Raw genomic sequence first — 16,768 nt, 5'->3', positions numbered from 1 at the left:
TCCCGCCGCATGATGAACGCAGAGGTAGACCTGTTTGCCTCTCCAGACAATTCACATTGGCAGTTGTTTTTACTCCCTGACTGAGGGGACCCTCGGCACGGACGAACTGGCACACAGCTGGCCCCGGGGCCCCCCAGTGAGCCTTCTCGCACAGTAAAGTCAGGAAAGACAAAGAGCAGGTCTTGCTAGTTGCTTAATAAAAATACCGACTGAGTCTGTTCTGTTTTTTTTCTCCAATGAAGTTTTTGTTCCTTGCCACTGTCACCTTTGGCTTGCTTAGTAGGAATTGTGGATCGTGCCTGGAATTTGGCTAACTCTCACATTGTCCTGAGACCCCGGCCTGGATGCGTGCCCAAGGTTCCTATCACACTCTTCAGGGACCAGGTGGTGAACCTGCAAGCGCTGCCCTCGGAGAAGAGGCAGACACAGCCCTGGCTTTTCTCTCTCCCATCCGTGCTCTGCGGTTATACGTGGACAGAACTCAAAGCTTTAGGACCTTAGACCAGCTCTTCATCTGTTACGGAGGCCAGCAGAAGGGAAAAGCTGTCTCCAAGCAGAGGTTAGCCCACTTGATAGTGGATACTATTGTCTTGGCGTACCAGTCCCAAGACGTGCCTTGCCCGTTCAGGTTGTGAGCACACTCAACTAGAAGTGTTGCTTCCTCCTGGGCGCTGGCTCAAGGCGTGTTGGTAAATACCGGTCAGTTCCGATGTATGTCGTGACCGACTGAAAGGGAACGTCTCGGTTACTTATGTAACCCTCATTTCCTGAAGGAGGGAATGGAGACGTACGTCCCGTCGCCACAGTTGCTGTACCCTCCTCAGCGGAAAAACAAAGATGCGGTGCATCCACTTCCATATTTATACCCGCACGGCGTGGTGGAGTGTGGGATGCGTGAACCACATGACAATGTCCATTTGCTTGTTGAGTTTACACTCGTAGTAGTAGATTGTAGCAGAAAGTAGATTAGTCTCTCAAAGCGATCCCCAATTCGTCGGTCAGTTCAGACGTACGTCTCGGTTCCCTCTTTCAGGGAACAAGGGTTACATACGTAACCGAGACATTAAAATATTCATGAGACAACACAATGCATTATAAGGTGCATTACAAAGCATAAGAGGGGGAAAAAAAATCGATTTGCCAGTTGGGTAGCAAAAAACTCCAAGAACGTAAAATTACTTTTTATTTATTAATAATTTTTTTTTAAAGTAAAATTATTTTTTAAGGATGTACATACTTTTACTAAAAACAAGTAAAAAAATACTGAATAAGCTGATACTGCCAGTTAAAAATGTTCTGCTCTGGAAAATGTATTATTTTAAGGCAGACATTTGACAGTTAGCCCATCATCTGTAACAGGAGAGGCTGAAGGTCATAACACACCTAAAATAAGAGGAACCACAGACAGGCACCAGCCAGCCTTTCAAATTACCTATATACACATACCATAGATATCCACATATTTTCATATAAAAAGCTCATAGAATGTAGTGGAAAGATGATAAATCCATTATTTCTGTTCCAAAGTTTTGTGACAAAGTGTGTCTGTGCCCTTCCCATGCCACTATTGTGTTTAGCTCCCAAAATACTCTATTGCATTTTTAATGAGGCCTTGAAAACTATCTGTGTCTGTTTTTGACTCACTTTGACTCATTTGAGCAGGTCTTTGGTGCCCTTCTACTTGAAAGGAACAGTTCAACTTAAAATTCAGTTATAATTTACTCACCCTTACAAACCATATGAAGGATCATTTTCAACTTACTTTTTCATCGGTAACATTTTGTCTCCATTAGAAAGATATGAGCTAAGAATCTCAATTATGGGTGTCTTATAGCTAGTCAGGACATTTCTGGTACGTCAAATGTGCCTCTTCATATTCAGTTAAGACTGTTTTTAATCGGACACAACATGTACTTCCATGCCCCTCTCTGAAGTAATTAGCTTGGCACTGATATCTGTTTTTGACCAGTGGGGAATAAGGCTGTAATTAGCCCAATTTCTGTATTCATTATCTCTTTTTATCATTGAGATACAGCATTAAGTGGGCTCCTTGAAACTAAAACTTGAGACCACAAATACTGGAGATGTTGTTTTTTTTAAGTTCTTTTGATGTTCTTGAACTTTTACTTTTGGTCTCCCGCTACAAGAATCCTCCTGTTTGTGTTGTGTAATGTACTTCAAGTACATTCCAGATGCAAAATTAAAAGAAGAATTAAAATATGCCATAAATTCACAAAGTATGCTGATTATAAACAAACAAACTCATGATTTTTATATGAATCAGAATTTGTGTGTGCATTTGCAAAAAAAAAAAAACCTGTGATCTAAAGATGTTTTTGGTAGCATTAGATGTATTATTTATTGGAGAAATGCAGGTATATTGATTATTGTTTTCTTCATGAAAAATGTATCACTGGCCTTACTAACATATCTCCTAGGGGCAATGTTTCTCTTATTGCAATATGCACCGAAGCATGTTTTTTCATTAGGTATTGACGAAAATGTCTCATGCACTTTTTTCCCTCCAAAGCTGACCTCAGTCATTTATTAGCGATGTTAGATAAGGCTTCTGAATCACAGTCCAGGAGGGAATCGAACTGTGCATGTAACATAACTAAAACTGGCATATTCATTAAGTGCTCTCTTCAAAAATGGGCTAAATTCCAATCAGACATCTTGGCAGAGCGAAACGATGAGAACCCAAAGCTGGGTGACATCTCACGCATAGCTGACATCTCCTCCCAGATAAACGGCCTCTCGCTTTCTCTCCCTCTCTCTCTCTCTGAAACGCTCACAAATTATAGCAATTTCTGTCAGTCCAGCATTTATAGTTTTGTCACTTGAAAATCTATTTTAAGCCAAATACAATCAACTTTGTTTGCTCTTTACTGTAGCTCCTGACCAGCCAAGGAGTCCGTTTTGATTTTTGATTTAACACTTTCCCCGCCATTGACAAGATTTTCTGTCATTTATGGCACAATGGCTGCGTCTGAAACTGTATACTCTCTTGAGTAAGTAATTACTTTGCGACCATTAAAAAAGTATGTTCTAGATGGTATGAATGTGTGTTGTATGAATGTAATCTGGACGTACTACATTCACCATGTTTTCATCATCTTGTGACTTACCATCGTCAGTTATGTCTATTTGCTGCCATTCACAAATCCTATCCTGTGGCCTCATGGGATAGTAAAGTGTCCATTGAATGCACTCAGGATATCGCCGGAAGTAGTCTGTAATCCAGGTACTTATTGCTTACTCTTTTATTAGTACTGTGAATTCGGACATACTTCTTTTGTCACATTTTTTTTTTCGCATACTATATAGTAGGGACGTATGTGATTTCGCCACTATTGACACTTTTTTCCAGCAATCTATGCTTTCAATACGCTATGGTTATACGGTAGGCAGGGGACGCTATTACACATCCTCTGAAAAAGTACATCTCCAGATCCAAAAACAAGCGAAGAAGCAGAAACAAGCGATAGAAGTATTTCTTACGTACATATAAACGCGATCATCAAACCTTTAACTAACATGTAAATCAAAACTGCCTAACGTTACTGAATGAAATGTCGAACCCATGAAGAGGAAACGACTGTGATGCTTTGAGTGTGTTGATGGTTTTGATCATCGTTCTGAATCTGATCCACACAAAGTCTATATTTACCCACATTCAAGTGTTGATAAAAAGAAAGAATGAAGCTAGAGTAACGTTTCGGGGGCCATGAAAATTTTGTGAATGTGATCGAAAATGCTAACGCTGACTGGCAACTTTTCTAGAAAACACCAGTGGGGAAAGAGTTTAAGAATGTTGTTTACGTATTTTTTCCTCAAAAGCAGAAGACAAAAATACAGATTATGATTTTGTGCAGTGTGTGAGTTTCACCATCTTTGCATGGAATGATTGTCCTCCACAAACGATTTACTTGGTACCGTATCCACCCCAATGAGGGACCAGACAATTGTGAAAGATGAACCACTGTCCTTATACGGCATCCTAATTCAAGCCTACTCATTACTGGATTGGAGGTTGCATGGCAACGCTACAAAGAAGGCCAAAGAAATTAAAGCTCTCTACAGACGAGGAATCAGAGGCTAGTTATTCCTAAACCCATGTCGTTTCTGCTGCATCTTCTCATTGGGTGTGACTGTACTGTATGAGCAGTGAGCCAATCCAATTATATGAAAGATGGGATGGTTTGTTTGCATCAAATAATAGGGATCCTCTCCTTTCCACCTTCCGGTGCTTTTTTTCAAGGTGGATAAATATGTGATTTAGATACAGGAGGGAAATCTTAATTTACCATAGTCAGATATAGGCTTCTTACATGTTGCATATTGGATAAACACACTGCTAATCAATACTTGGCAATACTGGAACACCTGTGTGAAGAATCTTAAGCCTGTGTTTCTGTAAAAGGCATGAGGCCCAATTAGGGCTGGGTGATAAATCAGTATCAATATTTATTGATTTATGATTGTATGATAATAATGATATGATTGTATACTTTTGTTTAATTTTTTATATTGAACCTACATCTAGAAGATCAGGGGCCAGATTTACTAAACAGGGCAAATTAGCACCAGAGTGCAATTCCATAAAAGCGCCGATGGAAGTGGACAGTTCTGCGTGTGATCTACTGACAATTTATTTTTATTTATTTTCATACCACCAAGGTGTTTATCATCCATATTTTAATTTATACAGCAAGTTTCATTGTGCATCTCACTATTTTACAAAATAATTTAAATGATACATTTTGTAAATTAATTGTTATATTTTACTTGTAATACATATTTAAGTCCCCCTACAGTCAATAATATAACGGTTATTGATATGATTAGCCTTTGTTTTTTTGTTTGTTATTAAACAGCTAATAATGTGTTGCTAATGTTACACAAACCATGTTCCCATTCGCCATCTTAGAGTCAGACAGCTACCTTCTGACAATCAGCATCCTTAAAAACGCTTTAAACATCATAGAAAGTCTGTGAAGAAAAGCCCTACCCTCGCACATTGACAGGATTGGTTACATGTTTGTTTTTTATGACTGTCTTTGGTAAACTGCAGTTAAGGAGAAAATACTCAGCGTTGACTGACCAAATTTGCACATGGTTTGTCTTAAAGCATGTTAAAAACGCTGCATAGACATATAAACAACATTAAACACTTGATTAGATTAGATAGATTGATCAAATTGGTGAAGTTTTATGAATTCATTTAATTTGACAATTTTTTATGATAAATTTAATAACACAGAATCCGTAAACAAATACAATAGAAAACATTGAATTTGGGGAAAAATTTACAAATATTTCATGGGACCCTAAATTAAAAGATAGCTTACTCTGTTAATATATTATAAATAGCTCAGCTCTGTATGCCAAATATGAAGCGTAAATCTCAGGGTTAATGGCAATAACGTAAATCAATTTTAAATCAGCGTTGTGTCTTGTATAATGCCACACGTGTCTCTCTGCATCAATACTAATAAGCAGGAGGTAGTATCATACTCTGTTTGACTAATGACCTTGTCAAAAAGAAAATTTGTCACTGTCAGCGGATATGAAAAACCATTACCTGCCACCATGCCTACAGCTGCTCTAACAGACCTAATGGATGTCACAATCGAGTTAGAAAGTCAGGACCGAGTCCACAGAAACAGCCTTTCAGAAGTTAGGTGTGAAGAAGCAGGTTGCGTTAGGTTAGGCTAAGCTCAGCGTTTGAAGGATTGATTCTGGAGACACTCAATAATCATTCAGGAAACACAGGACAGTCATTTCATTTTCTGCGAATGGTCCTTCTACCCTGCCTTTAATACAGTTCTACTGCATAATGACTTATTTGTATCCCCTCTTTTGATTATAGAACTGGAATTAATCTTACTGCCTAAGAGATTATGGATCACAATGCAATTAATTTCCTCACATTTAATTACATATTCTGCACACCTGGTTTATAAGCATATTAACTGATGCATTTATGGGATCTTCATGTTTAGGAGCCTGTGGAGTCTGAACTGTCAAACTGATTACAATAGTCTGGGATTATTTACTTTACGGTTAAAGTAATTTCCTTTATGAGCGAAATTTATTGATTATCAAAAGATGATCTGATTTTCTTAGTTTCTTAATTATAGAAAACACTCTTGAAAATAAAACTTTTTTTCTAGTTAGAAAAATAACAGACTCTTGCATTTTTATCTGACATTTCAAAGTCAAAAAAGTCAAAGAGTTTTATTTGTCACATACACAGTTACATACAAGTATACAGCTGGCAGTGAAATGTATTTGGTGTTGTGCGAGTCACACCGAGTCGCCATTTGCGGCGCCATCTTAAGTTGGACAGAAAATACAGCATAACATGAGGATAGGTAGGTAGGGGTGAGGAGATGAAAAAAAAACAACCCCCAGACTATGCTCCTACGGGAGCACAGTTTGAGAACAGTAAAAAAACATCTCAGCACTATCAGTATTTAACCCTTAAAGGGTCATGAAACCCCCTGTTTCAGCAGCCGTCAGTTTTCACCACGATTTTGAAAAATGCTATAAAAGTGGGCGTGGTTAAGCTGCAGAGTGGAGACTGACTGACAACACAGTTTTATGAGCCGTTTGGTCGGTTAATGGGCCGTAAAGAGCGGTTACACTCACAGTGTCGATGAATCGCGTTTGTTTCGAAGACTCGGGATCTACTGAAGAGAACTTATGCGACAGCAAACACTCGTTTTTGATCCATTAATGCATCTCTCACTTACTGATCTCACTCTTTGAAGCACCTGTCAATCAACGCATACTGCTGTTTTAAGCGAGGCATCTTCTCATCGAATAAGGACACGCAGTCTCATGAATAATTAAGTGAGGCCTCTTCTCATAGGATAAGGACACGCAGACTCATGAATAATTATTGACACTGATGAGTCATCGCCGTACTATAGTACAAGAAAACGTCACATTCTGTGATGTTGATACAAAGATGAATTTAAACCCGGAAGTTGAATATAGCGAAAACATTTTTTTTAATTAACTCATTTTCTCCAACAATCAAAACGAATGGATGGTAATATTGACTTCTATGATGCTCAACACTTATAACTCTGTTAAAATCTCAGAAAATTTGGTTTAGGGTTTCATGACCCTTTAAATGCATGCCTCGGGTCTTTAGTGGCCCGGGATGTGATTAACCCTCCTCATCATTATTTTTTTAGACATCAACCTTCTTCTTATTCAATCAAGTCATTATAAACAATATAACAAGAAAAACAAATACAATTGTAAAAGAATGCCTGTTTTTCCATTCATTTTTTGTAAAGGTTGTATAGGCTCGCTAACAACCCGAAATGTTTAAGAGTGTATATTTTTCTGCACAACAATATTTGAATCTTTGATGACTGAATAAGTGCAATTCACCTGGTCTGATACACAAGGATGAAGTGAATTTTCACTCATAGTTACCGCAGGCAGAAAACAAAAGAATAGGAAGTATCATCATCAAACCTTGAAATGGCTCAGTGATTTAATACTGAACTCAGTCATATACAGTATTAGTGTTATAACTAGTAGTAAAGCAGAAAACACCAATTTGAAATCTGAGACTTTGTTTCATATCAAAAGTAACAAAGCACAAAGCTTATTGTGATTTATTGGATGGGAGGTGCGCTACAATGTTCTGTTCATACATCAACTGAAAACAGACCAAAATATTGATTCTTTCTATTTTTACTCAGCCCTAATCTGTACTATAGTTTGTGTGTTATTTGAATATAATCAATCAAATATAATAAAATATTTGGTGTATTTGGCTTAAGTGCACTAGTGTTTGAAGTGTGTGTTAATGGAAGAGCCCTTCAGTAAGTCCTGTGATACAGATGGTGCAATCTTGTAGCGAACAGCCATCCAGAAGAAATAGATTTAAAAGAGGTTTCCAAGACAACAACAGATCAAGGAGAGTTGAACAACTAAAACACATCTGAAGAACGGAAAAATATCAGGCAGCACTGTTGCGTTGTTGCACAATGCCATTTCCATCATGAACACATACAGCACTCATTCTGTGCACAATTCACAATGTGGACGGATGGTGCCTGTTAGAGCTAGTATTCTGGTCTACTGTTTCCTAATTCCTCTCCTGCATCTGGCTGTACATTCTCTGTCTCATACGACTCATCAGAGTGGTTAGAAATAATACACCCAACATCTGGTTGGCCCCTCATGCCAGCCGGCAAAGGGCCAGTCAATTTGCCATGCTCCTGCAACCCCCCCTCCCCTTTTTAGCTGGCCAGATGTCTACTAATGCAATCTCTGGAATAGCATTTATGATTTGCACCATCTGTGACCCTCAATATAAGTATTTGCTGTAATCAAGTGTGAAAACTTCTGAAACAAACAATTAATTTTCCATTGTGACCATCGCTTGCCAGTGCTTTTGGCATTAACATGTTTTGACATTAGCAGTTCAAACGGATTCGATTAGTAGCACAGGAGAGCATGGCTGGAGCTCCAGAAATCCATGACTAATGATCTTCTTCCTGGGGGTATAGAGTGAATCACCAAAGAGAAAACTCACAAGTTGTGTTTATGGGTCGATGAAACAGGCCTCAAGCAGCTTAAGATATTGTTAAATGTTAATTTAGTGGACTCTGATGGGAGGGATCCTACCTGCTATGAGCTTAAACAAAGGCACTGAGAAAGACTTCTGAGGGTGTTAATGTGTAGAAGAACAACGGATTCTCATACCGCGTTTAGCCTTCCCGAATAATATGTGTAATGCTCACAAACAAACAAGAAGTAATACCCAGAAGAGTCATAGTCATTCAGATGCATGTACCCCCTCAAGCAGAGTCCTGCACGGGTCCGATTTTGTAAATCCGCACCCGCCTGTACCCGCAGTGCTTAAAACTGCATCCGACCTGTTTTCCGACAGCAGCACTAATTAAAATCCGCACCCGACCCGCTTAAAATAGAACCGACACCCGACCCGCACCCGAAATAATATCAGTTTAGCATATCACATTATAGACACACTTACAAAAATGTTTATTGCCAGGTCATACAGAAGTTATTACGCGACCATTAACACAAGGACAACTTCAGCCAAAGCTGTCAAAAGGCTACACCATGAAGAACATGGTTATGTGTCCTTATCATCTCTACGTGGAACCTGCAGATTTCTCCCATACACTGGACTTGATTTTTGATGACGTATTGTCGACAACTTTACAATCTCCACTAGCTATTCTTTTCTTCAACTCCTCAGGATCTATCTCGACGACTGCAGTGCAGGCAGATCGCGTGGGCGCGATTGTGATTCTCCTGGGAGGGCGCGCGCACAAATAAACTGATATGGATTTTAAATAATTTTATAAACTTGAAATACAGGCAAGGCATATTTTTGTAGATGTGTTCCTAAAAATATGCGTATATGTTTACGTTTGCGTATATTTTTATGTTTGCATGTGACTGTTTTAAACCCGTGTTTAGACATGTGTTTCCCACTTGTCCGACCCGACCCGCGGGTACCCGAACCCATGCAGGACTCTGCCCTCAGGTGGATTTTTCATGCTACTTCTAAAAAATGGCTTCTTTGATTGTTAAGTTCTATTATTAAAACATAAAAATATATTAGTCCCCTTGCACACTGAATTAAAACTTTACCACTGGACTAACACTTACTGCTCAAATATGAATTGTTTTTATTTTCTTCATTTTTCATTTCGGTAACACTTTAGACATTCTACTGACCATAAGTAACTTTGCAATCACATGTTAACATACTCTCATTAGAATATTAGTAGACTGTCTGCTTAATATCTGCTGAGACTCTATTTTGATGCTCCCCAAGTAACTTTGCAACTACATGTCAATTAACTGTCATTAGAGTATTAGTAGACTCCAATACTCTAATGACAGTTAGTTGACATGTAGTTGCAAAGTTACTTATAGTAGTAGTAGTAGTCAAAATAAAGTGCAACCCTTGTTTCATTTAGAGCAAATAAATGGGTGCGTGATCCCACTGTGAGAAAAAAACTGTGAGATCCATTGTGATTTACCACTCATATCTGTTATTCGTTTCTATTTCTGTATCGCTGGACTAACACTTCCTGCTCTAATATGAAAAACTACAAAGATGTGAAAAGCTTTTTTGTTTTGTTATTCCTTTCTTTTTTTGTTTTCTTTCATTTAGAGCACCAGAAGAGCCAGGACTGACACCAATTCCCCTTGAAAAATAAATTTCATAGATAAAATAAATACAAGACAGACAGATAGACATATAGATAGACAGACAGACAGACAGACAGACAGACAGACAGACAGAGATAGATAGATAGATAGATAGATAGATAGATAGATAGATAGTAGATAGATAGATAGATAGATAGATAGATAGATAGATAGATAGATAGATAGATAGATAGATAGATAGATAGATAGATAGATAGATAGATAGATAGATAGATAGATAGATAGATAGATAGATAGATAGATAGATAGATAGATAGATAGATAGATAGATAGATAGATAGATAGATAGATAGATAGATTTTAGAAGAAAACCGTTATTGGAAAAACGTGTCTACCTTTCATATCTGTTATTCGTTTCTATTTTTGTCCTTTTGCTTTAGAGGGTGCCCAAATGAACAGTGTGGGGTCTGGTTCATCTCTGATGCAAGCCATGACACAATACCCTGCGCTTGGACAGGTACCTGTAGCCCACCCCTATGAGCCGTCTCAACCTGGAAAGGAGCTCAACAAGTATGCTTCGCTCAAGGCTGTGGGTAAGACGGCCATGCTTAAATCTGCATGTATGTGGGTTTAATCAAAGCATGTGCTCCTCTGGGGAGAAAAAACCCCCACTCATTTTCTTTTATGTTATAGGTTTTTAGTTTTCATCCAGTTTTTAAAAATGCTTTTTCATCTATATGAGATCTGGCTTCCATAATCTTCTTCTACCATTATCAGGAATGACATATGTAAATCCCAGCAAGTCATCAAGTATTTAATATGGCATTCTTGTTGTGCATTACTCTAAAATACAAGAAATAATGTTTGAGACTCTTTAATATGGCTTTAGTCAGAGTTCTTGATCATGTGATCGGTCTGAGATCTGGTTGTTAGACTGGCAGGCTGGATGTTAGGTGGTCTCATATTGGTCTAGATCTGGATCCTGGGGGTCTGGTCTTGACTTAAACTCTGTCCTCTATCAATATTTAGGGTCACTAACTTTTGTTGCAGTTGCACAGTTGCAGTATGTTCTCCCAATGCATGGTCATGGTACTTTTTTAAAAACACAAGCTCAAATGGCTTTAATATCGAAAATCTTTATATTACTTTTTAACATATTTGCTGTTATTATTGTCCAACCCAAAATAACCAGCTCCAACCATTTGTTAATTGGCAATGTAAGTGTTTTATTCATTTTAATTATTTAAATTTTTGATGTCAGGAGAGCTGCAAACCAGCATAAAATTAAGTAATATATGCTGGGCAAAAAATGGCTAAACACTAAGCTTTTCATTGTCTGAACCACAAATTATTGGTCAGGAAATTAACTACATTTAAGCAAATGCACTACTTAAAAAGCCATTGATGTCTCAGAAAAACATTGAAGATAGAGTTAAGTTTTTGGCAGAATATGTTGTGTGTGGAGTGATGAATCACAATGCAACTCGAGTTGCATGGTGATGCTCCAGAGCGGTGTCTTCATACAACTTCTGCATAAATGCACCTCTACCACAGTGAAGCATGGAGGAAGAGTGTCGTATTGTGTGGGGAGCCTTTGTAGCTGCTGGTATTGGTGAGATACTTCGCTGTGAAAAGTCATTTAAAGGGCACCTATTATGCCCTATGATGTAATATAAGTCTCAGGTGCAGCGCTGCTTCTCCCACCACGCGCATCACGTGCTACACGTAGGGCACCAAGTGCTGAGGGGGGCACCAAAAGAAGACCCATATCACCCCAACCCCCCCCCCCCCCCCCCTTTCCCCAGCCCCCGGCTCAGCCTCAACAATAGAGTAATTGCGCTTAGGTCACCAATACGGCCAGCAACGGGACTGCTCAGGTGTCCCCATAGTGTGTCTGTGAAGTTTCAGATAAAAATTCCTAACATATCAATTAATATAACCCAATTTTTGGGTTTGAGAAAAATTAGCTGTTTTGTGTGTGTATCCTTTAAATGTAAATGAGCTGCTGCTCCCCACCCCAGAGGGCGGAGCCTTCACAGCTCGTGAACACCAGTGAACATGTGAAAGATTTGATTTGGCTTTGATTATCATCTCTATCGCGGACACACTCACGTGACATTGGAGTTCTTCATCATCATGAAATATTATGCGCACAGAGAGCTGGATGTTGTTGCATCCGTGAGAAGGCTATTGAACTAGACTAGTTTTCTTTCATGTGTTATCGCGAATAAACTGTCAAATGCACATGAGGTTATGTCAGAAACACACAAAGTTCACATGAAAACAGTTGGTTTTGTCTGTGCACCTACACAGCAAGGACATAAATCCTGTGTGTATATTAGATCTGTGTACTAAGTGAAAGCAGTGTAATATACCAAGTAACTACTGCTATATCTGCTGTTAATATGAATCAAACAACAAAAGATAAACAGAAAATCACTCACTGCTCTTGACGGAATGAACTTTAGTAGCTTTATTAAGAACACATTTCTTACTTGAATGCTGCTGTTAAATGCTCTGGCAAGGAGATAAACATGGCAGACTTTGTACAGCTCACTGAGGGCGGGGTCTATGCTAATACGGCAGTGTCCATCAACACTCGTGGGCGGGGCCTATGAAATGTGACGTCACTTCGCCAGGAATCTGCAAACAGCTTGTTCTGAGACACTGCTTATGATTTATGGGGATTTAAAAAAAAGGAGAGGGTGGATTTTTACCATTATTGGGGTGGTTGTGTACATACACTGCCAACACACATTTATGTTCAAACACCATGCAAAAGTGAATTTTGCATAATAGGTGCCCTTTAATTCTTTGGAGTACAGGAGAATATTGCAGAATGGCTTGCTTTCCACAAATGAAAAGCTGTTAACTAAAGAAGAAAGACAAGACAATGCTCCTGCCCAAACTGCAAAGACAGCCAAGAAGTGGCTTGAGAACAAGTCCATCAGGCTCATGGTCAGAGTCCACATTTGAACCCTATAGTAAATATGTGGTGTCACATTAAACTCAAATGAACTGGGAGACATTTTTCAACTACTCATGAACAGTTTGAAGTCATTGACATTGAGTGGAACAACACTGACTTTTCTTCCTGTAAAAAAGATGTCTGCAAGTTGCAAAGTTACCGTGCTAAGTTACTTTATCTACAGTATTTGTGCAATTCTTGCTAATGTCTTGACCAGTGATTTGTGATTAAATGGTTAAGACCATTAAAAGACCACTAAATATTTGGCCTTTTTTTTTTGCTCAGGAGTGTATGAAATCTCTCATTACTCTTTCCCAGTCACTTAAGTTTCAGAAGTACTTCAGAAATGACTAAATGCACCAGTGACATTGCTAACTTGTTCTAAAAACAATTTGTGATCAGTTTGTGATCATCGTAAGTTGTTTTACAGTGGTAACATTCGGTAGTAATCACATCAATTAGTCTGGCATCAGAGTAAAGCCTATGAAAAGACTTCAGTGAGATGACAGCTAGCAAACAGCAGACAGACAACCAGCAGAAGAAGCGACGTGTGATGACAGTCTTTCTCTGTGACTTTCAACCACAGATGAAACTGCTCAGTTGCTAATCCACTGAAGTGTAGTCTGTGCAGAACGATCACTGGGAAAACAAAAAAGGACAGTTTATAATGAGAGAGACCCAGGAGACGAGCCACAGTCAGGTTGTGGAGTAGCCAGAGAGCTGAAGCGTCCGAGTTCCTCTGATGTGGGTTAATCTCAGCGTATTGATGTTAATGAAACGTCAAAGATCAGCACTTCTCTCGGCCGGCTGGATTATTTTGCGCCCCCTTCTCCTGGTATGAGGTTTTAGATTTGTGGTTTGCTGCGACTCATTGGGGTGTCAAGGCGGTTAAAAAGGTCACCTGAAAGATATTTAATTAAAAAGTCTAAAATGTCAGGTAGATTTGACGACTTCAAGCAGAGTGTAGTCATTCCCAATTAAGGCCTGGCTGAGTTGGAAGGTGATACACCGTTAGCGACATTGCATGGACGTTATGAAAAAGAAATTAGTCGCATGGTCTAAAAACACGCTAGGATCGTTTATACTCGTTTGTCTGGTCTGGTCTTTGCAAGATGTGATTCACACTGTCAGCGATCGACTAGCACTGGTTGAAAATATTTGCAGCAAACAACATTTACAACTCCTTTTTTTCTTTAGTTGGTTGCTGTTTGAATGTCAGTGTTGATATGGCTGAAAACACATATTATCCAAAAATACCATTTACAGTATAATAGCTGCAACGTGATTGTGAGATTGTTTTTTAAGTGCACAATAACTACAGGTTAAAAAAAGGGGGAATCACCAGACAAATTCAATCGCAATCTTCTGGAAGAACAAAAAGCTGCATGTTTCCATTTGATGATGGGAGCAATCCAGACCCATTTGCATTCAGAGAAAAACATTTACTTGAATCATGAAATAAATAGAAACCGTAAGCAAAAAGAAAAGACTGCGCTAAGACTCTAACTACTTTGATTGCCATTCACAAAGGCAAATTAACCGCTCTTCTTATAAATATTTGAGGCACTCTTAGATATCTGCAGGTTATTTTTGTAAACAAACCTACGTTTTTAATAGTGCAAAAATAATTTGAAATGTTGACATTATTTACTCACCTTCATTTAGTTCCAAAATATGCTGCAGCCATATGATTGATGATAAAACCGAAATGTACACTATTCAAATGTTTGTTGTCGGTACAATATTTCTGTCTCCATATAAAAGTCTCCTCTGCTCACCAAGGCTGCATTTATTTGACCAAAAATACAGTAAAATCAATAATATTGTGAAATATTTCAGTTTAAAATAAATCAATATGTTTTAAAATGTTAATAAACGATTATTATCAATGTTGAAAGCAGTAGCCTAAAACAGTTGACTTTTTTTTTTTCCGGATTTTAAATACAAGTAATTCAAATAAATAAAAAATGTATTTAACAAAAAGAAAATAAATCTTTCTGACCCCAAACCTTTGTGCGTAGGTGTATATTTTTGGTTATTCGTAAATATTGTTGTTATGAAACAGAGATGTGTGAAGCACATTTAAAAAATCGGGGAAAAAACAACCCATTCGGAATGACTGAGTGGTGAGTAAATAATGGCAGAATGTCACGACTCCTCTTCAAAAACATCCAAACGATTGGGTCAAGTATTTTCTGACAAAACAATTGCTCATTTTGGGAAAAACAAGTGATAACCCTTGATCTATTAAATGTGTAATTCTCTGTTGGAGAGCAAATCAGTTTTTTTTTTTTTTTTTGCATCTGGCTAATTAAGTGTTATTGAATTGTCCTTGCTTTTGTTCTCTCTATCTTTCTTTTCCAGCTGAAAAAGCGAATGAAAACTTCTACACTAACAGACGGCACTTAGCCGACCTGGCAACGAAAGGCACTCTTCCCATGCACTCAGTGAGTCTGGAGCAGGAGCCCACCAACCCTTACAGCCCCGAGCTGCCCTGCCAAAAGCAGAACGGACACAAGTCCAAAAGCACCAAGGTCCACAGTTCCCACCCACTGGCATTTGGCTCGAACACCATCGCCAACCCCGGCATGCTGAAGAACTGGGAGGGGACAGAAACGCTGGGCCGCCGGCAGACGTACGGCCCCAAGAAGCACAGCGCCACCATGGAGCAAGTGAACGAGCTGACGTCCGCCCACAGCCAGCACTACCTGCCGCCACATCCGTACTTTGTCACCAACAGCAAGACTGAGGTGACCGTGTGAACGAGGCCGCAACACCGGGTTTATCGAGCCCAGGCCTGAGTGGATGCGTGGAACGAGGATAACAAAGGAAGCCTGACGGAGGAAGAAGTGTGGATTAGGACCCCGTCCTGCTGGAAGGATTGACCGAACGGTCTGGCTTGAGATCTGAATGGCTGTATGTGTGCTGTTTGTCTTTGAGCGGTTGTGCATGGAACAGGCATGCATTGGACTTCAGCCTCATTTGAAAAGGAAAAGCGCAACGTTACTCAAAGGAACTCTTTCTGTGTCCATTCCGTCACAATGCAAATGAATTATCTGACTTGTAGTGATGAGTTTGTCACGAGGCCATCCGTCAAAGTGATGAGGACATGTTCAAATCCGAAACAATCAATGCAATCAAACGGGACCACCGTCATGATACGCAACAACTTGAAAGCTTGTGAGAAAGTCGGTCTAGTCCTAAACACACATTGTTTTACTCAGAATCTTGTACATAACAGAATGTTACCAAGGACGTATAATGTCAAAAGCTTTCTCAGATAATCACAGAACATTGGTCTTGAAGATTAAGGATGATGTGAGGACAATCTTGTCTCTAGTTCTTCTCATCTCAACTATCGAGACTTTCCAGAGCGTGTGCACCAAAAGCCTCCTGTAGCAATGCAACGCGCTCTATCCTGACAAACACTGGGCTTGTGCCTTTCCAAGAGAAGAACTCAATATCTAAGAGCTCTTGTGCTTTTCAGCAAGCACATGGTGTTTCTACAAAAACAAAGATGCATAAAATATAAACAAATCTATTGTTTACGCCTCTCATATTTCAGTAGATAATGTTGATTGTCAGTGTTCTGAAATGCACATTTCCCTCTTCTGTTTC

At 39.0% G+C, this 16,768-nt stretch overlaps 1 protein-coding gene across 1 annotated transcript in view; it reads left to right on the top strand.

Moving 5' to 3' along the window:
• Nucleotides 1-15,912, top strand: part of shisa9b (shisa family member 9b) — a gene marked incomplete at both ends in the record, with an annotated part of 45,244 nt that extends 29,332 nt beyond the window's left edge. The window contains 2 exon segments of the mRNA XM_079818336.1: nucleotides 10,623-10,775; nucleotides 15,515-15,912. Coding sequence (XP_079674462.1) covers nucleotides 10,623-10,775; nucleotides 15,515-15,912 — 551 coding nt within the window.
• Nucleotides 15,913-16,768: the final 856 nt, after the last annotated feature.

This window comes from Gobio gobio, assembly GCF_949357685.1.
Source record: "Gobio gobio genome assembly, chromosome: 1".
Classification (NCBI taxonomy): domain Eukaryota; kingdom Metazoa; phylum Chordata; class Actinopteri; order Cypriniformes; family Gobionidae; genus Gobio; species Gobio gobio.
This window is presented reverse-complemented; position numbering and strand designations above follow the sequence as displayed.